Raw genomic sequence first — 23,765 nt, forward strand, 5'->3', positions numbered from 1 at the left:
GCGTTTCCACTGCTCCAGAGTCTAATGGCGGCGAGCTTTACACCACTCCAGCCGATGCTTGGCATTGAGCATGGTGATCTTAGGCTTGTGTGTGGCTGCTCGGCCATGGAAACCCATTTAATGAAGCTCCTGACGAACAGTTCTTGTGCTGATGTTGCTTCCAGAGGCAGTTTGGAACTCAGTAGTTAAGTGTTACTTCCAAGGATCGACACATTTTTTTGCCGTATGCATTTCAGCAACTGACGATCCCTTTCTGTGAGCTACCACCTCACGGCTGAGTTGGCAGCTATAGCAGGGCAGAAATTTGACGAACTGACTTGTTGGAAAGGTGGTATCCTATGACGGTGCCACGTTGAAAGTCACTGTGCTCTTCAGTACAGGCCATTCTACTGACAATGTTTGTCTATGGACATTGCATGGCTTTGTGCTCGACTTCATACACCTGTCAACATCCAATGTGGCTGAATCCACTCATTTGAAGGGGTGTCCACATACTTTTGTCTGTATAGTGTATCTCTGGGTTAAAACTAGCTGTGTGAAATTGATTTGGAAAGGACGAGTTGGGCATGTAAATTGGCTTGGAAGACTTCTTTGTAACAGAAACCTCTGGGAAACCCTATGGCACTCGTCAAACCTACGGCTAGGCAGGCTGCTGTGGCAGGGTCTGTGTAGAGTAGACTAATGGAGTGAGACATGCTCATTCCGATCACAGAAGTGGAGAAAGAAAGAAAGAGGCCTGTGGTTATACATAGTATGTGGCAAAGTACATTACAGGACGTTGCACACTGGGTTCAGGCACTGCCATCGGCTGCGTTCCAAATGGCACCATATTCTCTATAGAGTGCACTACTTTTGACCAGGGCCGATAAGACTCTGGAGTAGTGCACTGTGAGGAATAGGGTGCCATTTGGGACAGTCATCGTTGTCTCCTCGAGAATAACACAGAGAGAATAAACACAGGCTCTCACATCCTCTGTTCCGCTTACATTCTCCCCCTGCCCCTGTCTGTCCCTGCCACAGAGCAGAGCACACTCCAGACGTTTATATCTCCAGACACATTCTCTCATCTAGACCTCTGTGGAATGCCAAACCCAAGAGAAGAAACACATTCAATATTCAACCAACTAAGTTGTTGAAGGCTCCTTTGAATCAAGCATTGAACAATTGATTGTTCTTCCCAGAGTGAGTGGTTTTTTGACAAAAACCTATCTCTCAAAATTACATCTATTTGCCCTTGAAAAGTCTGTATGAATATCTTTTAAAGGCCCAGTACAGTAAAAATTCAGTTTTTCAGCTGATGAAACTAACAGTAACAGTGTGAAAAAATTGGATCAGTGTTATTTCCTGGTTGAAAATACAATCTACACAGGACTTTCTAATCAGCAGGTTTGCATAGATGGGTTTTGGCTTGCCGGGTGACCATTACAGGTGGTAAACTGGTTAATAGACCAATAACAAAGAAGTTTCCAAAGTTCTCTGGCAATAAGGCTAGTTTTCAGTTTTCCCCTATACACTCCCAGACAGTCCTAGCTAAATTCTTGCTTGAGAAATAGTTTTTTGATAAAAAGCTATTTTTGTCCATTTTAATGGAAAACTATTACAGTAAGGTACTTCCTTGTTACCCAGAAATGATATATTAATTTGATATTGATATACAAACAGCCTTTAAAATATATGAGAACACTGTAAACAAGAGCCTGATGAATGAAACTTTAATGGAAGCCATCATCTGTCATGCTCAAAATGGGATCACAGCCTTTCACTTTGGGGTTGTGTGTGAAGCCAATATTTCAGTCAGCTTGATTGGGCTTACTATCTGTGACAACAATAGAGGATAGTCTTGGCTGAAGAGAAATCTTTCATCAAACTCACCAGAGAAATCAAACCCCTGCATCTCCAAACAAATAAACATGCTGCATGCTTCTTGGACTCTGATTTATGAAAGGAATATTGGGTCTGGATAAGCATTTCTAAAGGTTTTAGAGAAGAGGCAATAGAAACATTTAGCTGGCTAAAACAATGTTTTTCTCCTATCCACAGGAAACATAAACAAGAACTGTACAGCGGACGGATGGTCTGATGTTTTCCCCAACATCAGCAGTGTGTGTGGGGCAGAAGAAAAGCATGATAAGGTAAGCAGGGCGATGATCTTTAAGTTCTAGATCTCTACCTCTATTGTCTCTCTGGTGTTGTATCATTGTACTTAGTTTGACCAAGAAATGACACGATGTGACTTGAAAGTAGCTTTATTTGGAAATACAATACAGTACTCTATCATATATTAGATATTGCAATGAAGGTGTTGATACGTTGGACCTCAGAGAGAGAGAGAAACAAGGCAATGTTCTTGTGTGAGATTTTTCCATGGTTTTATATTATATAAAATTAGATTTAGTTTGGTCTGATTTCTGAGTGTCAAGGCCCTCATGCTGATAATGAAAATTAGCAGTAGAGCCCTTTGCTAAGAACCCTTTGCTAAATGCATTGAAATTCTGTCCTGGGTCTGTTTTGATAGGGAAGGTGTACTGCAGTGTGTGTTTGTGTGCTCACTTCCACCTGATGACTTGAAATACAGATGAAACACAGGCGCCTTAAAGGCTATATAAAACATCCTGTTCACTGTGGCACCCAGCTGTCTCCTCAATCTAAACATTGTACCATGCTGTGTCCCAAATGGCACCCTATTCCCTATAGTGCACTGCTTTTGACCAGAGCCCTGAGGTAGAACAGGGTTGGGGAGTAACTGTGAATAAAAGTAATCAGTTACATGTAATCTGATTACAAAACTGTAACTGTATTCCATAACGTTATCAGCAAAAATATTGTCTTTAAAAAAAAATCAAAACACCTTTCTGTTTTCTCATTGACGTTCAATTCAGCATTGCAAAAATGTGCACGTTTAAGTTTGTTTCACCTGAGGGAGTCTGACCACAAGTCAGAGACCACTATGATGACACACCAAATGCGTTTGATGGATCCTTTTGGTCTTCTTCTGATGCCTCTTAAGGGGAAAGTAATCCAGAAGTAACTGAATGTAATCTGTTTACATTACTGAGTTTGGATAATTCAAAAGTTATGTTGCTGATTACAATTTTGGACAGGTAACCTACCAAACACTGGTGGTGAATTGGGTGACATTTTGGATGCAGACTCCGAGTTACTGTCCTCCTGGTTGGCCCACTACAGCAGATGTTAGTAAGAGGCCAAGCAAGTAGCAACAATGTACTAGGAGAAGAAAACATGAAGAAGACTGATTCATAAAGCTATTCCACTGCCCAGCATTTGATCAGAGATGAGACCTGAAAAAGGAAAATTAAACTGAGATAATTAAAATAATACTCTCAACCAGGGTTGGGTAGGTTACTTTGTAAATGTAAATGCAGTTGCTAGTTATGTGTCAAAATTGTAATCAGTAACCTAATCTGATTTACTTCTGGATTACTTTCCCCTTAAGAGGCATTCGAAGAAGACAAAAAGGAACCATCAAACACATTTTGTGTGTCATCATAGTGGTCTCTGACTTGTGGTCAGACTCCCTCAGGTGGAACAAACTTAAACTTGCGCTTTTTTTCCATGCTAAATTGAATGTCATTGAGAAAACAGGAAGGTGTCGTAATGTACACTGCTAAAAAAAGTAAAGGGAACACTTAAACAACACAATGTAACCCCAAGTCAATCACACTTCTGTGAAATCAAACTGTCCACTTAGGAAGCAACACTGATTGACAATAAATGTCACATACTGTTGTGCAAATGAAATAGACAATAGCTCAGGTAGTGCAGCACATCCAGGATGGCACATCAATGCGAGCTGTGGCAAGAAGGTTTGCTGTGTCTGTCAGCGTAATGTCCAGAGCATGTAGGCACTACCAGGATACAGGCCAGTACATCAGGAGACGTGGAGGAGGCCGTAGGAGGGCAACAACCCAGCAGCAGGACCGCTACCTCCGCCTTTGTGCAAGGAGGAGCAGGAGGAGCACTGTCAGAGCCCTGCAAAATTACCTCCGGCAGGCCACAAATGTGCATTTGTCTGCTCAAACGGTCAGAAACAGACTCCATGAGGGTGGTATGAGGACCCGACGTCCACAGGTGGGGGTTGTGCTTACAGCCCAACACTGTGCAGGACGTTTGGCATTTGCCAGAGAACACCAAGATTGGCAAATGCTCTTCACAGATGAAAGCAGGTTCACACTGAGCACATGTGACAGACGTGACAGTCTGGAGACGCCGTGGAGAATGTTCTGCTGCCTGCAACATCCTCCAGCATGACCGGTTTGGCGGTGGGGTGGCATTTCTTTGGGGGGCCGCACAGCCCTCCATGTGCTCGCCAGAGGTAGCCTGACTGCCGGTAGGTACCGAGATGAGATCCTCAGACCCCCTGTGAGACCATATGCTGGTGCGGTTGGCCCTGGGTTCCTCCTAATGCAAGACAATGCTAGACCTCATGTGGCTGGAGTGTGTCAGCAGTTCCTGCAAGAGGAAGGCATTGATGCTATGGACTGGCCCGCCTGTTCCCCAGACCTGAATCCAATTGAGCACATCTGGGACACCACAGACTGTCCAGGAGTTGGCATGCTCATCAGGAGCATGCCCAGGCATTGTAGGGAGGTCATACAGGCACGTGGAGGCCACACACACTACTGAGCCTCATTTTGACTTGTTTTAAGGACATTACATCAAAGTTGGATCAGCCTGAAGTGTGGTTTTCCACTTTAATTGAGTGTGACTCCAAATCCAGACCTCCATGGGTTGATACATTTGATTTCCATTGATCATTTTTGTGTGATTTTGTTGTCAGCACATTCAACTATGTAAAGAAAAAAGTATTTAATAAGAATATTTCATTCATTCAGATCTAGGATGTGTTATTTTAGTGTTCCCTTCATTTTTTTTGAGCAGTGTATTTTTTCACAAACATCTTTTCTGTAAAAAAAATAAAATCTAACAAATAATCTGTTTTTCAAAAGTATCTGTAAACAGATTACAATTTTTTGCTGGTAACATAACTGAACAGTTCCTTTTTTGTAATCAGATTACTTGCAACCCTTCTCCCAACACCAGTAATTCACATTTGACATACTGACTGAAGTAAAATTGCTGTCAACGATTCCCTCACATTCACTTGTTTTATTCAGATTGGGGCATGAATCTCTCTTCTGTTGGAGGTTATCCAAGATGCACCTCTGGTCTGGATCACACGGCCACCATTGGCACTGTGCTTATCTCCATCTGAAAAAATCTGGAGTATTAAATGTACTGAAAGGTTTTCCTTTAGCTGTGTAGCCTTTCCACCGGTCCATCTGTGTTAAGGTCAGTCCAGTCTTTCGGAAAGGAAAGTTCATCTTCTCAGTATGAAGAGAATGGAACACGTTTCCTCAATAACAATAACTTGTTTCACACCTGTAGTTAATACATTTTGGGCTGCAACTAGTAGTGAAGCAAGGAATTATTGAAGGTGATGGAAGGGCAAGAAGTACCAAACGATGCCCCCTGACATTACTAATAAGCTCTTTGGGATATAACCTCTTGCCTGAGTGCCAGTCTGTTTGTGTTTTCATGCCAACTCCTTGTCACTCATTGTTATGTTTGGCTTGACAATGACAACAATGGAGTTGGCAAGAGCACAGACAGATCTGGCACCAGGCTATTTAACATCAACTTTGGGTGTATATAACCTTTTCTTCTAGTTGTATTTGAAGGTGAGTTATGATGTTCATTGATGCGTGATGTTCAAACCTAATGTAACCTTTAATATATATTACGTGTGATATCTCCGCGATAATACATGAATAGATTCATTGACATTCTTACTGAAGCAATTATGTAAGTGTGACAGTATATTAGGTTGTCTATCATATAAAGTACATCAGTGGCATGCTGTGTGTCCTCTAAAGGCAATTTCCTAAGAACAACGTGACGCCCTGGAGAGTCAATTCAGTCCATGTGGCAGTCAGAAGTGGCAAAGGGGAAACATTTAGGACTCTCACTTGTTCCTCTCATACCTTAAAGCTATTTTAAATAACAATATTTGTAGGATCAAAGGCTATTTTTGGTGATACAGATGAGCAGATTAGCGGGACAGATGTTGATTGCCCTATTGACATGATGATCCCTACCAATTATACAAAATTCATAACACAGTTTTGCTGTGGCTAATTATTTATTTGAGGCATCATTATGTAGAATAAAATGGTAGTTTGGATCCTGGATGCTTATTGGTTGATAGGTGTTAGGCATTTCCCATAGATAACTTTCAACAGTTCCATCTGAATACGCTTGGAAAGTGTACTGAAGACACCTTGCAGTTTTGACACGTACTTGGTCGTGAAGGTGTATTTCATGTAATCAATTAAGTGTACGCAAAGTTGTCTTAAGTATTTTAGAGGAGATGCAGCATCAAAACAAATGGACCTTTTCTTCAAATTGACTATCTGTCCTTTCACTGTTTACAACTGTCTACAGGGATACATTCGTTCTGTAGGAAGTGTGTGCGTGCGTCCACGTTTTGTAGAACAATGAGCAATGGAAAGTGTGAAGTGCAGGTGGAGAAGAGATGTCACTGCTACAGGATAGGAGCTCACTCAATGCTTTTAGAAAGAGTGACTGTTTTACTAAGAGAATGTCAATTTGGCACTGCCTCAAAGGAATGACTGCGAGCATTGGTGCGTTGGTACGGTCCTTGGTAAATTGTTTTAGAGGAAGTCTCTTTGTTTTTCACGCGGCTGTAGTAAAAGGGGGGGGGGGGGGGGGAATCAAACCATTGACTAATTTCCTGGGGAAACAAGATAAGAGGGCAAATTTGAGCAGGTCATTGTATTGACAGATTTGAATCTCTTTGAATCTGTGAATCACTCTTTGAGTGGGTTGAATGATTGGCAGAAAACTACTTACAATACTTACAATGGCTCCTTTCAGGGGAAGGCTCTTTCTGACAGTAATGCTCGGTACATGTTTTTCTCCCCAATGTTTTTAAACACCGTCTCTGAAGTACACTTTTGTGACTCTGAAAATGATGTTTCTAAAGATCCTACAGTCTTTCAGTATCAACATGTTGTGATGTTGCTGATAATTATGTGATTTTACATATGTCATTTGGTGTTCGGATCAAAGTCCATTCTGAAAGTGACCGATGTGCTGGGCCTGTGCCCTGTATGTTCTTTCTCCTGACTCGTCTTCTATGGTGCTGAAGTGAATGCCCATCTGAGATACATTATATATACAGCTTTGATACTGCCAATGACTGTACTGCATGTTCTCTCGCCTATAGCTTGTCTTCTTTACGGTGGTGAAGACTCTGTATACGCTGGGCCACAGTTTGTCTTTGATCGCCCTCACAACCGGGAGCGCCATTCTCTGTCTATTCAGGTGAGAGTTAGGATGAGTCCCAAAAGACACCCTATTTCCTATATAGTGGTCAAATGTAGTGCATCATATACTGTAGGAAATAAGGTGCTATTTGGGAAACGGTCTTAGTCACTCACTGTCGAGAGAAGCAGCAGGGTATTGTCACACAGCAGAGATCCTCTGATAAATCATTTCTTCCACTCCCTCTATAGAAAACTCCACTGCACGCGGAACTACATTCACCTCAACCTGTTCTTTTCCTTCATCCTGAGAGCGGTGGCAGTCCTTGTGAAGGACGACATCCTCTTCTCTCGCAATCAGTGCTCTGAGCAGCCTTCACTGGTGAGTCAGGTTGTTCATCAGCCTGTATACCTCTGGTTCTTATAGATAATTTGACAATTCCAACTGATATGTATTGGTGTAGATGTAGAGTTGAAGTTGGAAGTTTAAATGCACTTAGGTGTCATTAAAACTCATTTTTCAACCACTCCACAAATTTCTTGTTAACAAACTATTGTTTTGGCAAGTTGGTTAGGACATCTACTTTGTGCATGACTCAAGTACTTTTTCCAACAATTGTTTACAGACAGATTATTTCACTTATAATTCACAGTATCACAATTCCAGGCGGAAAGTAATCCAGGCGGAAAGTAATCCCGTACATAAATTATGGCTTTAGATGCTTCTGATAGGCTAATTTACATAATTTGAGTCAATTGGAGTTGTACCTGTGGATATATTTCAAGGCCTACCTTCAAACTCAGTGCCTCTTTACTTGACATCATGGGAAAATCAAAAGTAATCAGCCAAGACCTCAGAAAAAAAATTGTGGACCTCCACAAATCTGGTTCATCCTTGGGAGCAATTTCCAAATGCCTGAAGGTTCCACATTCATTTGTACAAACAATAGTATGCAAAGTCAAGGTATTGGAGTGGCCATCACAAAGCCCTGACCTCAATCCTATAGAAAAGTTGTGGGCAGAACTGAAAAAGTGTGTGCGAACAAGGAGGCCTACAAACATGACTCAGTTACACCAGCTCTGTCAGGAGGAATGGGCCAAAATTCACCCAACTTATTGTGGGAAGCTTGTGGAAGGCTACCTGAAACGTTTGACACGAGTTAAACAATTTAATGGCAATGCTACCAAATACTAATTGAGTGTATGTAAACTTCTGACCCACTGGGAATGTGATGAAAGAAATCAAAGCTGAAATAAATAATTCTCTCTACTATTATTCTGACATTTCACATTCTTAAAATATAGTGGTGATCCTAAGACAGGGAATTGTTAATAGGATTAAATGTCAGGAATTGTGAAACGGAGTTTAAATGTATTTGGCTAAGGTGTATGTAAACTTCTGACTTCAACTGTATTTGTATAGATTTGCTATGAAACATGTTTCTTTCACTTCTTTGAAATTGAGGTACGGAATTCATTTTCCGCTGGACACATTTTGATTCTTGCTCCTTCAGTTCACTCCGATTGTAAGTATATTTTAGACAAAGATCTGGTAACCACTCTATCAGAATAAGGACAAGGAATTCAGTTTCCATATAGATACACTTTGGTTATTTGTGTTGAGTGTCCTGTAGTTTCTCTTTGTATAGCAGCACAAGTGATGTACTACAATGTTGTTCCAGATTGGATGCAAGGCGAGCCTGGTGATTTTTCAATACTTTATCATGGCCAACTTCTTCTGGTTGCTGGTCGAGGGCCTCTACCTCCATACGCTCCTGATTGTCATCTTCTCTGAAAATAGACACTTCATTGTTTATCTTCTCATCGGCTGGGGTAAGCTAGTCATTAATATATATCCAATGTATCAAAAACAGTGAGGAACATACAGTACATCCAATCCCTTTATGCTTTGAGATTGTATTCAGTGAATTCTCCATCTGTATTTCAGGATTCCCAACCGTGTTTGTTTCTGCATGGGCTATAACAAGGGTTTATTTTGAGGATACTGGGTAAGTCACCTTGGAAAGCATAAATGTACATGGTTGGTAGGGTAGTGGATTCTTTTCATGTGTGATTGCCAGACAGGGCCGTGCACAGATATTTCGGTCTAATATTTTCTGGTACAACGCACTCACTCATCAAACATTGTAAGCAAACCAGTGACTCCTAGGCCTAGGGACAACCAGAGAGCGAATGACGATGTAGGCTAAATATGCTAGCTAGTTAGCAATGCTGTCGGGGGGGGGGGGGGAAATTCACTTGATTTGAGTGTGTTCTGCTGCTGACATCTGCCTCTTACTAACAATCAGTCAAATTGCCCCATTCTTTCCTGGTAGGAGGCTACTATTGAAGTTGGATCTGTCATGAGTCTCATTCACTGTTAAGGGCAAAGAACGGGGCAATGTCTCCCCGCCGGTGGCTACTGCATGCAAGTCAGATGAGTGTGGTCTTCGGGGAGGGGGTGTATTTTATGAGATTCAAGAGTTTATGAAATGACCTAATTTTATGCGCAATTTGTTACGGGCGGGCCGGGTGCCTGCAAGCTGACTTTGGTCAGTCGAACAGTGTTTCCTCTGACACATTGGTGCGGCTGTCTTCAGGGTTAAGTGAGCAGTGTGTTAAGAAGCAGTGCAGCTTGGCGGGTCATGTTTCACGTCTCGACCTTCATCTCTTTCTAGCCCGTTGGGAGTTGCAGCATTTGGATAAGGTCGTAACTACCAATTGTATATTATGATCAAATGTGGGGTAAAATAGGGAATATTATTTATATATATATATATATTTTTTTTAAAAATGTTTTATATATTTTTAATAATAACATGTAAATGATCGATGAGCTGCGTGGGCACTTTTTCATAAGAGGGGAAAAAGGCAGGTGTTTGGGCACTGGTTGAACCCAATCTGTGCCTGTTGCCAGACTTAATGTAGATGTGCTGTTTGTCTTGGATTGCATGAAAGAATTTGATTATAAAGTTAATGAAGCATTGGCAACCTTTTGTCATTTAAATTTATTTCTCAAATCAGTTTAAACCAGTTCAAAGTGCTCAATCAATCAATCAATCAAATGTATTTATAAAGCCCTTTTTAAATCAGCCGATGTCACAAAGTGCTATACAGAAACCCAGCCTAAAACCCCAAACGGCAAGCAATGCAGATGTAGAAGCACGGTGGCTAGGAAGAACTCCTTAGAAATGCAGGAACCTGGGAGTGCTGTGCTTAGGTTAGTATGGCCAGGGATGCATGGCACGTGTTGACTAACATCTTTGTATGGGTATCATTTCCTATTCCTTCAGATGCTGGGAACAGAATGATAACCCAATCCCCAAGTGGGTGATCAATGTACCCATAGGCTTCTCCATCATGGTGGGTATATATCATTTATCCTTCTCGGTTGCTGCTGTTTTAATATCCTTTACCACATGCAGGATCAAACCCCTGCTACATCCCAAGCATTAACTAAACAGAATGTGTCCAGGAGATAAGTAAATGCCACACAGAGAATATTCCGATCTGTCATGTTAGGTTGCCAGCGCATACTGGGGAGCTGATAGCACTGTAACGGCAAGAGCATGTTAAACCGAGAGACTCTGCATGCGTGTGAATTGATGCTGGCTTGGATGTAATTCAAGGTTGAACTAGCTTTATCAAACTGTCATTGTATTTTACAACAGGTGATTTATATGGGACGATTTATATGGAACTAAGTACTGTCGTCTTATCTGATTCCATAACACATCCCTCAATGTATACCAACGCTGGTTATAGCTGAGTTAACTGCCCTTAAAAAGAACTGCAGTAACCAAATTTCACTAAATAAATAAAACAAACTGTATGTCAATATATGTTGACTGGGTTTCCAGGTGAACTTCCTCCTGTTCATCAGTATTATAAGGATTCTGGTTCAGAAGCTGAGGTGTCCTGATGTGGGTGGCAACGACCAGTCACAATACAGGTATGTGTTGTTGTGCTCAGTCAGTCACAAAACAGGGAGACCTATGTGTTACTGCACTCAGGCAACAGACCATGAATACTCAGTGTCAACATTCCTGAACGGAGAAATGAAGTTTCAGCATGCCTTTGTTTGTCACTCTGACATATGGTATTTTAGTTGACTTCTCAAGCAAAAGACATAGATATGTAGCCTATTGTTCTATTGTGCAAATTGTACACTGTAGAGTGACACTAGATTCGGCTAAGCTGTAGAGGTGGTCAGCACAGCACGTATTTGCCTTCAGGGAGAAATTTTCCCATCTTGTCTGAGCGGATTTAAGGGCTGAGAAGCGGCTGGCGACGCAAAGACTGGATGAGCTGCTGTCTACTGCTACAGGAAAGTCCACCTTGGTTGGCACTTAGCAGTCAGGGCCCCTTCACGATTTAGGATGTGTCTGAAATGGCACCCCATTCCCTTCATAGTGCACAACTTTTAGTGCCCATAGAGCTCCGGTCAAAAGTAGTGCACTATGGGTTACTCTCACAGCACCGCAAACAACACGGGGCCCTCAAAAGGCTCTGACTGCATGTGTGGGTATGGATGTGCGTACATAGACCCACGAGCCACTGTGGCCCCTCATAATTAGTTTAGATTTTTTTGTGGCCCCCACCCCCAAGTTGCCCATCCCTGCCTCATGCTCCCTATCATTTAATGGTTAAACACCAACGTTTTGTGGACGTATTAACAACAATTATTATTAAAATATACACTGACTATACAAAACATGCACTTTCCAAGACCGACTGACCAGGTGAATCCAGGTGAAAGCTATGATCCCTTATTGATGTCACTTGTTAAATCCACTTCAATCAGTGTAGATGAAGGGGAGGAGACAGGTTAAAGAAGGATTTTTAAGGCTTGAGACAATTTAGACAAGGATTTTGTATATGTGCCATTCAGAGGGTGAATGGGTAAGACAAAAATATTTAAGTGCCTTTGAACAGGGTATGGAAGTAGGTGCCAGGCACACCGGTTTGCATCAAGAACTGCAACGCTGCTGAGTTTTTCAACAGATTCCCGTGTGTATCAAGACTGGTCCACCACTCAAAGGACATCCAGCCAACTTGACACAACTGTGGGAAGCATTGGAGTTCACATTGGCCAGCATCCCTGTGGAATGCTTTCGACGCCTTGTAGAGTCCATGACACAACTAATTGAGGCTGTTCTGAGGGCAAAAGGGGTGGTGCAACTCAATATTAGGAAGGTGTTCCCAATGTTGGCTATACTCGGTGTATGTGATTGTATAACAGTGTAGTCTCTAGGTCCCCTCTATAGAGTGTCTCTGTAATATTGTGTGTCTGGTTTCAGGAGGTTGGCCAAATCCACTCTCCTGCTGATCCCCCTGTTTGGCATCCATTACGTTGTCTTTGTGTCTCTCAATGAATCCATGGAAAATTATAAAATCTTCTTTGACCTTGCTATCGGATCCTTTCAGGTAAAACGGATCCTTTTTGGATATTTATCACAATATCACAATATATTTTGGCTATATTTGGGGCATTTTTGTTTTGGATTGTTTTTGGTTGTTTCTCATTTTGAAGATTTTCTGTTGCTGTTCTGTTGACAGGGCCTGGTGGTTGCCATCCTGTACTGTTTCTTAAACAGTGAGGTAAGCTCTCGCCTTGATTGCTCTTAATTGCATTTTATTCTGGAATGAATAGGTTGCCTTGGGCACTGATGGCCCAGTTAAGAAGACACACAACAGCCTAAATGATTAGTGTTGAATCAGTGTTGACAAAGTCTTCCTTGGCACAAATTAGGATAGATGACAAGCAATGTTCAGGCTTTTATAAAAGCTGTTGTGTACATCATTGTAATTGACCTCAACCTCGACAAGACTGAGTAGCTCCGCGGTTGACAACTCCGCGGTTGACAACCCCCCCCCCCCCCCATAGTGCAAAGAACGTTGCTGTGACCCTGGACTACACCCTGTGGTTCTCTGCAAACATCAAAGCAGTGACCCGCTCCTGCAGGTTGATGCTCTACAATACGACCCTACTTCACACAGGAAGCGGCGCAGGTCCTAATCCAGGCACTTGTCATCTCCCGTCTGGACTACTGCAACTTGCTGTTGGCTGGGCTCCCCGCTTGTGCCATCAAACCCCTGAAACTTATCCAGAATGGTGCAGCCTGCCTGTTTTCAAGCTATCCAAGTTCTCCCATGTCACCCCGCTCCTCCTCACACTCCACTGGAAGGCCATGGTACTTTCCTACGGAGCAGCAAGAGGAACTGCACCTCCCTACCTTCAGGCTCTGCTCAAACCCTACATCCCAACCTGAGTACTCCGTTCTGCCACCTCTGGTCTCTTAGCCCTTCCACCCCTACGGGAGGGCAGCTCCCGCTCAGCTCAGCCCAGTCCAAGCTTTTGCCTGACCTGGCATCCTAATGGGGGAACCAGTTTCCCCCCTGAAGCTAGGACAGAAGAGTCCCTGCCCATCTTTCAAAAACTGAAAACCTACCTCTTTTAACAATATCTTAAATAATCCCACAGCACCCCCTCCTCAACACTCCCCCCCCCTTGACAGTGATAAATGTAAAAATGTAAATTATGAGAGATATATATATATATATAATGTTTAAAGGTATTTTGTTAGCAGTTACTACAAATGTTAATTTTAATTGTTGTCTGCTTTGTTTTCATTGTAGTAAAACGATGAGTACGGCATTTTATAAGAACATTTATACCATTTAAAGTAGTGACAGATGTGGGCTAGTTTTCCCTCTGTGCTAAAAGATTTACCTTGCTACTTCAGGTTCAAGGGGAACTCAAGAGAAAATGGCGGAGTATATGCCTCAACTGCCATATGGCCAGAAACTACACCCAGCACAACACCTACGCCTCCAGAAACGGCTCAGAGAACATGGCTCAGTTCCAACGTAATTCTCGTGCTCAGTCCTTCCTGCAGTCAGAGACCACTGTGGTGTGAGGGCTGCGTGTAAAAGAGGGATCGGTCTCCATTAAAACGCTCTGGAACTCTGGTATTGGCCTAAATACACACTACAGCACACGCAGCCTACAGTTGTGGGCACTAAAAAGTTAGCTTGGACCACGGTATTGGCAGAACAATTGGCATAATGGCACTCTAGGATCTTCTAATGAGTTTGTCACTAAAACCTGGACCCCGGTACAGGGTTTGAATTTATTTATTTTTTATGGCAGGTGGCGTAACAGGGTATTTTTGAACAAATATGAATCAATTGGGCTATGCTGCGTTAATGTCAATATTTGTAATAATTGGTTTAAGTAAACATTTTCATTACTGGATGCCAAGGAGAAGTGCTCTGCATGGCTCTTAAATCTTTATCTCTCTCTCCCTCTCCCTGTAGTAAAATGGATTTCACTCTGTGGTTAACGACCAGAGATGCCTCTGCCTATACGCCCACGGTTCCACGGCCACTAAGGTGTCCCCAACCCAAAAAGGAAAAAAACGAAGGAACTCAGTCGGGGTTTCAACTTACTGTTGAGAGTTACAAAGTAGAATACACAAGTTGCAATTTAGAAATACGGTCATGCATTGCAGTTTGCCACTTGTCATGTCAGTCACTGACAGTCACTCAATTAGCCCAGCTATGTCAGCTCAATTCTTTAGATAGCTGGGTAGACTACCTTTCTCAGCAATCTAAACCCTGTAGTAATCATCACCAAATGACAGACTGGGCATGGAGTGTGCCGAAGGGCCCTGTCCTCCAGCCTACCCCTCCCCCTCCCCCCATTTGATTTTGTAAGTCACTCTCACTCATATCATATGAACATGACATAAATCATGGCAAAATGTGTAGAATTGCAAGAAATTTGCTTTAAAACGGTAAAATGTTCTCTTCACCTCAGATAATGTTGTAGTTAAAAAAAAATTATCATGCAATTCTACTCCTTTTGCTATGGGGCAGAGATAATTGTTCAGGTTCATAGGTAATATCCTTCAATTCTACACGTTTAGTCATAGGGTGGACTGAATTGTTTGCAGTTTTTAATAGGATATCTGAGTGAGAGTGACTAACAAAATCAATGGGGCCCCCATGTTCGGTAATTCAACCATGATTACGACAAGTTTAGATCGCTGGCTCGACTAGTTTACCAATCTAAAAAACTTTAGCTGACGTGGGATAATTGAGTGACTGTAAGAGACAAACTGCTGATGCAGAACCACATTTTCGAAATTGCACCTTGTGTATTCTGCTATTCTAACTCTCAACAGTAGGTTTGAGTTCCTTCATTTTTTTAATGCTATATTAGCCGAGCTGACTGTGGTTCTAGTAAATCCAATGCAATGTTGTCAAAACTTGATTACAATGAAACTAGGATTGTCAGGGCAAGGATGTGTTTTAGTTATACTACATGTGTACATTTTACATGTTGCTTTGGGTTGCCATCGAAAGGATTTTAAAATAAGATAGTTTTTTTGTTAACACAGGTTTTCTGCATCAGTTGTCTAAGAACCGTAAGAGTAGGGCTTAGAGGAGGTGAACGACCATTGTGTACATAAGAGTATCTTGACCTACTGCAAAGTACTGGTATGTCATGTTTGCTGAGTTATTACTCAGAATTATTTTCTGCAAAGACCATGAATGTTATACCACATGATTGTGGTGTAGTGTTGCATCAAGTGTTGCATCATGTGAATGTAATTTCCCTCTGTCTTTTACAGTATGCTATGTTTTTTTTTTTCATTCGTCAAGGCAATCAACCAAAGCCTTCTCTGATGTAAGTTATACAGCTATGTTGTCCATGTAAATGTTAACTCGAGGTATGAGTTCTGTGGTAGATAACTTAAATGCTCCAGTCTGGGATGCTATACACCCATCCACCCGGCGTACCAGACCGTGATTTCAGGTGCTTGGTGTAGATATGAAAGAAAAACAGGAAATGAATGCTGATTAGCTTGGTGTTTTCACTGAGAAGGTGACAATGTTTAGACTTGAGGTCACATAAGAACAAAACCTTGGCTCCAACATTGAAATCTTTTGTGTTTAGTAAAAAATGATTCCCAAAGGTTATATCTACTGTAAGGTTATTCCCTGATCACCTAAGAGATTTCAGACGACCTCATGTATTTGCCATGTAAAATACTGCCAGGATTGTGTGTTTTTTTTGGGCATGTTTGTCATTGATGTACAGTAGTCAATCAAAATGTTAAGTGCCTAATATTTGCTATTTAATCGTAATTATTTATTCCACATCCTATTGCTATGTCTGCTTCCCAAATGGCACACTATTCCCTACATAGTGCAACAGGTTTGACCAGCTCTGTTCAAAAGTAGTGCACAAAATAGGAATAGGGTATAATTTAGGGCGCATCCTATGTGTATATTAAATGCCATAGCTTTGATGAACATTAGTGATGTATCCTTGTCTTGATTAGCCTGAATGTTTGTCTGTTTGTGTTTTCATGTCAACAACTTGTCACTCATTGTCAGGCTAAGTGCCATACGCATTGTCGTTGGTTTAACATAGACAGCCATGGAGTTGGCAAGAGCACAAACAGATTTGGGACTAGGCTACAAGGCTGTATGTCCTCATGAGAACAAAATGTTAGCCTCTTTCCATTAGCTGCATTCTCACGGCTATACCCTCCCACCACAGGGAGCCATTTTATAAGGTTGCATAACAAACATTTTTATATATTAGCAACATGCTATTGAATGATGCTTTGTTTTAATGTCTGGGTACATGTATGTCATGAGATCATGATGAGTAAACAATTCAGCACCTTTTATGACTCATCTCGTCATTGATGAGGCTTGGCCCATGAACTCATTTTGAAGGGCACCACCAAGGTCGTTTCCGATGCTAATACCAATGACTATTAATAGGTAGAAGAATCGCTAAAGGGCTTGTTGCGTGGTAAACAACCCAAATGGAGAGAGAATAAATGTTAGAGGAAAGCTAATACAATCAAGGAGATCCCACTACGAGGATATTTGTTACAGCCTATGTTTTGCTGTTACTGATTAAACCTTGTCCTTTCTGCTGGTTCATAGACTCTGCTAAGAGCTCTGGGTTACTTTCCAGATATGTCCCAAATCACCCTATTCCCTACATCGTGCACTACTTTTGACCAGGGCCACTCGGCTCTGGTCAAAAGTAGCGCACTATGCAGGCAATAGGGTGCCAATTGGGACGCAGGCCAGGATGCGAGGATGCAGGCCAGGATGCGAGGACGCTAGCTAGCTGAACGTGTTGCTGACTCAGAGACGGGGATCTGTGGTGATCTGAGCTGACATAGCTGCTCTGGGGCGGAGGCAGCAGCACTAATTGGAAGAGAAGATGCTGTCCAAGAAGGAACCACTGATCCACACTGGATTCACTCTATTTCTCTACACATCCTGATTGTCATATTATACCCCTATTCTAGCATTTGGCTTATGAGAGGATGGGATATGGGAATTATGAGTGGGTTTAATCACGTCTTCAAAACGAGAATCTGTAAATTACTATCTTGTCAAAATATCTGTATCAAAACTTTTAAGAATGAGAGGCCTCAGGCTAATGGCGTTACTACGCATAGATTTGAGCCATATATGGAGATCAATCAGTTGTTTCGTTATACTTCCTCCTCAAAGCTGTTAAGAAACCTCCTCCTTACAGCTTGAGGGAACCTCCCACATCACTGGCTTCACTAATGGATTGTTTAGCAGAGACCAGGCTCCTCTGGAATGATTGCAAACAAATGCGAGTGAGCATATGAGGGACGTGACAAATACCATCACTCAAGCTTATCGGCAGTAGAGGTAAAATGTTACATGGATTATGTTGCCACGAATAAGCATGCTTCATTTCATTCTCTCAAACTACACTGAACAAAAATATAAACGCAACATGTAAAAGTGTTGGTCCCGTGTTTCATGAGCTGTAAAAAATAAAAAATAAAACATTTCTCTCAAATGTTGTGCACAAATTTGTTTACATCCCTGTTAGTAAGCATTTCTCTTTTGTCAAGATAATCCATCCACCTGATGGGTGTGGCATATCAAGAAACTGATTAAACGGCATGATCATTACACAGGTGCACCTTGTGCTGGGACGATGAAAGGCCACTTTAAAATGTGCAGTTTTGTCACACAACACAATGCCACGGATGTATCAAGTTTTGAGGGATTGTGCAATTGGTATGCTGACTGCAGAAACGTTCTAGAAAATTGAATGTGCATTTCGCTACCATAAGCTGCCTCCGATGTCGTTTTAGAGGGGGGGGGCATATTGGAAATGGCCATCTGGGTGGTAATAGAAAATGTCTGCAATGGCACTATAGCCAAAAATACCTATTTACACAAGGCAATGGTCAAATATGACCTCAATATCACCCCCATGAAGGTCTTAAGATGGCTTTATGATAATAATAATTTTCTACATTATCGGTGGGGTTGATTTAGTGAGTAGATTACATTACAAAGTCATTTTGATATTGTTTGGAATTATTTTACCCTATGATAACAATAGCCTAATATATTTAATATGCCATCACTAATTCATTCTAATTAACTTAATCATTATGACACACCCCTCATTGGTTGCACTAATTGCACTGTTTGTCTACATAACCTGGTTCAAGTATTCATAACATTACCCTGAAGAAGGCACAGTGATGCCGAAACGTTGGTAAATAGTAAATAGACAATAAATTACTGCGAGTTTATATATTTATTTGGATAGTTTATAGTTTATTCGCTGTTAGTCAGCACCTCCACACAAACACATTTTTTCTGGGTGTGCGCCAGCTCATGTTTTTATATTCCTCTATTTTCGTCTAACAGGAAATCAAAATGGCAGCCATTTTATCAAAATGGCTGCCCTGGTTAATTGACAGGCATCCCAAACATCTTAAAATGTTCCTTACGGTATCTAGTATTAGTGTACTAAGTTTGATAATTTTATCATGAAATGGGTGTATTTGGTTCTTATTTGCTGGACTTGATATACTATGTCAAGATATTGGGCCAGGCTATGAGCAATGAGCAAGATAGTTGTCATTTGGATCAGAAATCCTGAAGCAGTAACTAGAAGAAATTCTAAAATATGATCTCCACCCAAACCACTCGGTAGGAGCCTCTGCTACACAAGAGTGGCTCATTGCCCTGATGGGCAGATTTATAGCATGTTTATTTATAGCAGCATAATCCTCCTGATTAGATCATAGAGAAGGGATGTGTTAACATGTTTATGGGGTTCAGTCAAGGAGCAGATTAGAATTCATGAGTCCCAAATGGCACCCTATTCCCTAAATAGTGCACTACAGGGAACTTTGTAGCGAATAGGGTGCCATTTGGGATGTCGAAAATCTCTTTCCACATGAGGGAAGAAAGCCTAGCTTATGGTCTGTGCTGTAGGTTGTTTGTTCAGGCTCACATTACAGAAACCCACAGTAAATGAATTGAACATATTAACCCAGCCAATCACAGAGCTATTAAAGAGCTATCCCCTGTGTTTCCTTTTTATGTATGAGGTAAACAAGCTCAAATAAATGTGTGTGGAGAACAGTGAGGAATCGCTGATGTTATTACCTTTGGAATTGATTGTTGCCTTAGTGATGAAATGTTCACCTTACAGTACAAAGTTGACAGCTTGAAATCTTACAGAACTATACTGACAATTTGGAAGTACAATTGTTCATGACAAACTACACAATGTCTAATTTAGTTCTGGGTTCAACGGTTGAATTATTGAAAATACATTTGATATCTCAACGCCGTTCTGTGAATATGACTCATATAGTATTTTTCAGAGTCATTTATGTAATATGGCTGTGGTTCCTTTGGATGGTATAAACTTATGTAAATGTAGCTGACATATACAATACAAGTTAACTGGCTTCCATCGCACCCCCACAATTAATTTCTTCAGGAGCAGGAAGGGGTAGGGTGTACCAGCCTGGTATCAACTGATAAGCTTCAGTCTGGTATGCTTTTGCAAAATGATATGTATCATGAAATGTGACGCATAACTCAATACATTGCATTCAATGCGGAAGTCTTTGAGAAAGATTTGCAAAAATTACTGTATAAAATTATGTATATACTGATCTATATTGTATGCAAGGAAATTATATTATTTTATACTAATACAATTGCTCAGAAAATTAGATTTTCTTTAATTCAAAATGATTGAAACTCTTGTTTTCAATAGATTTCAATACCTCACCTTGCGAGGTAACGGTACTGAGCCTTTTTCTGTAATGTTGTATTAGTTGGCGAACACGTTGGGAGGCATCTTAAACCATTTCCCATACAGAACCTTTCCAGATCCTTGATATCCTTCGTCTGCGCTTATGGACTGCCCTCTTCAAATCAAACCACAGGAGACTGAGAAAGGCCATTCGAAAATGTTGATGATGTTGCCAATTAACCATGTCTTTGTGGATTTTGATGTGTGCTTGGGGTTATTATCTTGCTGGAAGATCCACTTGCAGCCTAGTTTCAGCCTCTTGGCAGAGGCATCCATGTTTTTGTCTAAAATGTCCTGATACTGAGTAAAGTTCATGATGCTGTTGACAAGGGCCACAGGACTAGATGAAGCAAAATAGCCCTATAAAATGAAGGATTCACCACCACATTTTACAGTAGGTATGGGGGTATTTTATGCTCATGCATTCTCATTTTGATGCCAAGCCCACCACTGGTGTGGCCAAAGAGCTTCATTTTCATGTCAGACATACAGACAGACAAAGAGACAAAGAGACAGACAGACAGACGGACGGACGGAGACAGACAGGCAGACATATCCACTTACAGAGAAACAGACAGACGCTGGCATGCAGACAGACAGACACAGACAGTTTTAAGTTTCAAGTCAATCTAAAAAAAATGTGACAGATTTCATTCTTTGAAGGCTCTGAGTTTCTTAAACAGCAAGACGTTTGTGTCCAGTGGAAGTAAAAAATGATTTTTCAACCTTTTTAAACCTTTGAAAACTGCCCCCATGAACCCCAATTATGTCACTTCCTGTAATTGCAGGAAGCTGAAATTCCTGCGATTTCATCTCTCTCCTTCTCCCTCCTTTCTCCCACATCCACCTCTCTCTTCTCTCCCACCTCCACAGACAGGATATTGATGCATACTGTAGATATATGTCAAGGAAATGTATACATAAGTTGGTGATAAAGCTGCAATGGGAAAATTGGTGTAAGACAGACAGACAGACAGACAGACAGACAGACAGACAGACAGACAGACAGACAGACAGACAGACAGACAGACAGACAGACAGACAGACAGACAGACAGACAGACAGACAGACAGACAGACAGACAGACAGACAGACAGACAGACAGAAATATATATCCACTCACAGACAGACAGACACATACACAGTGTTATTTCCATGACTGACCAGTTGACCAGGTGAAAGCTATGATTCCACTTGTGTGTGCGTGCGTGTGTGTGTGTGGGGGGGGGGTATACTCAATGTATATCTGGATGTAGGCATACATTTAAGATATACAATACACAAAACCCACATTCCATTCATTAAATAATTTTGCGGAGGGGGCACACTGACTGGACCAGGCAAAGAGTACCCCCCCACCCCCCCCACCCTATTCTCCCTAGTAAGTGTTTCCTTCCAAGGTGCAGGCACGGTGTGAGTGCAGTCAGTATCATGCAGTGGAGGATGCGAGAGAGTGTAGAGAGGGACACACACAGCAATTGATTTGATTTTAGCTGCCAGTGATTGGCTGGACTCGCAGGAGTTGTGTTTGTGAATTAATTTTATAAAGCTATGTAGCCTATTGATTCCTTCTTGAAGAATGAATAAAGAAAAACTTGTATCTCTGTAATACTAGTCACCTAGCAATTGTATGAAGTTGGCTTTAGCTAGCCAGCTAGATAGGTTCCCAATCTCTCAACCTCATAACTAGCTACCAAACCTTTTCAGGCTGTCAGTCAAGGTAGAGTAGCTTGTCGAACTATCTTAGCTGGCATGCCTGCTGGCAAGGTTGGTAGACTTTAGAAACGCAAGCAATTACTAAATGCACTGAAAAATACTCACATGAATTTAAATATTTTACCCAGATTTTAGCAGAGACGCAGAGAAGCATAATTAGTTTCTTGGTAACGCTTTACATTACACTATGTAACTACACAGTAATAACCATGGTAACAACATAGTAGTTATATAAGTCTTACTATGTTACTATGTAATTACAGGGTACTTTGTCTGTTGTTATACATTTTCTTGTCTCACTATGTAACTGGTGTTTTGTTATTACACGTTTGAAAGTCACTTATGAATTACAACGATAATAACTTGAACCAAAATCGAAACCTTGTGACATGTAACTACAAGGTGCCACTGCCATTGAATCCACATGTAATACCAGGGTTGATAAATAGACTAGGACCTGGTAACAACAAATGTAACAAGGCACACCCTGTCATTAACTACCAGTCATTTTGTATTACCTTTTTCTATGTTATGACCTGGCTCAAAGGCTATGCTAAATCAAGTGTAATGTAGGAACTGTAGTTACATAGGATATACTAGTAATTATCATGTACTGTACTTACCTAGGAGCAAGGAACTTCATTTAAAGTGAAACCCAGTAGAGTATAACCTTTATATTTACTATGTACAGTAGTTACAATGTAACAATCTTTTGCAGACATAGGTACGATTCTTGGACAAGGACCCCCCCCCCCCCCTTCATGAATGGGTGCATGAAGCCCCTGTTCAAAACTGCTATGTTTACATGACTTCTGATTAGATTTCCAGGGATACACAACATCCTGAGATATATGTACAGTCGATGACTTCTGATTAGATTTCCAGGGATACACAACATCCTGAGATATATGTACAGTCGATGACTTCTTTCCCTTCATGTAGTAATGCTGAAGGTAAAAAAAACTTCTCTACATCCCACCCTCCCCAACTGTTTCATGTTCTATTTGCTAATGATCACTGGAGGACAAGCTGAACCTAGCGACATAGACATAGAGACATAGTCATGCATATGCAAATCTCTGTAATACATCACACAAGCCTGGAGTTGGGTTGAGGTAGTTTCCCTCAGCACTAGGTTTCATTGAATTAAAGGGCAATGGTTTTTGTGTTAGTGCCAGTGCTGACTTTGATGTCCTCATCAAAGAGGAAAAAACGAACTCCCTCTGCCTCTAGCGCTGCTTTCACTAACACTGCTGATACCAAGGGGATGTGGTCTGCATTTCAAATGGCAGTCTCTTTCCTATGTAGAAACAGATAGCTACCTACCATAGAAAAATGTAAAATGTCATTGAAAATCCCCCAATGACGGATGTGGAGTTACTATGGCCTGGTCATCATAATTTTCTTCTCTCATCTATTTATTACCCTTTCACAATGGCTTCTGGAGGAGTGGCTCTGAATCAACAAACATTATTTGTATCTCTGTTTAATTCCTAGAACCAGACTTTCATCAGGACAAAAGTTAAAGGGGCTATCTGGGATTTAACAGCTGGATTATAAATAGCTATATACTGTATATTTTTTGCTCAATT

The 23,765-nt window shown here is 41.3% G+C and overlaps 1 protein-coding gene across 6 annotated transcripts in view; it reads left to right on the plus strand.

The window, feature by feature from the left end:
• LOC109874980 (vasoactive intestinal polypeptide receptor 2) overlaps positions 1-17,011 on the plus strand; it is a 31,640-nt gene extending 14,629 nt beyond the window's left edge. For 3 of the 6 annotated variants that reach the window (XM_031810597.1, XM_020467073.2, XM_020467074.2), the window contains 10 exons: positions 2,041-2,132; positions 7,268-7,365; positions 7,557-7,686; positions 8,987-9,137; positions 9,253-9,313; positions 10,598-10,667; positions 11,165-11,256; positions 12,605-12,731; positions 12,864-12,905; positions 14,051-17,011. In XM_031810597.1, coding sequence (XP_031666457.1) covers positions 2,041-2,132; positions 7,268-7,365; positions 7,557-7,686; positions 8,987-9,137; positions 9,253-9,313; positions 10,598-10,667; positions 11,165-11,256; positions 12,605-12,731; positions 12,864-12,905; positions 14,051-14,224 — 1,037 coding nt within the window. In that variant the 3' untranslated portion in view covers positions 14,225-17,011. The remainder of the gene's footprint in view (positions 1-2,040; positions 2,133-7,267; positions 7,366-7,556; positions 7,687-8,986; positions 9,138-9,252; positions 9,314-10,597; positions 10,668-11,164; positions 11,257-12,604; positions 12,732-12,863; positions 12,906-14,050) is intronic. The other 3 variants (XR_002252767.2, XR_004206406.1, XM_020467072.2) reach the window with 2 other exon arrangements.
• Positions 17,012-23,765: the final 6,754 nt, after the last annotated feature.

Source organism: Oncorhynchus kisutch, linkage group LG30 (genome assembly GCF_002021735.2).
Source record: "Oncorhynchus kisutch isolate 150728-3 linkage group LG30, Okis_V2, whole genome shotgun sequence".
Lineage (NCBI taxonomy): Eukaryota > Metazoa > Chordata > Actinopteri > Salmoniformes > Salmonidae > Oncorhynchus > Oncorhynchus kisutch.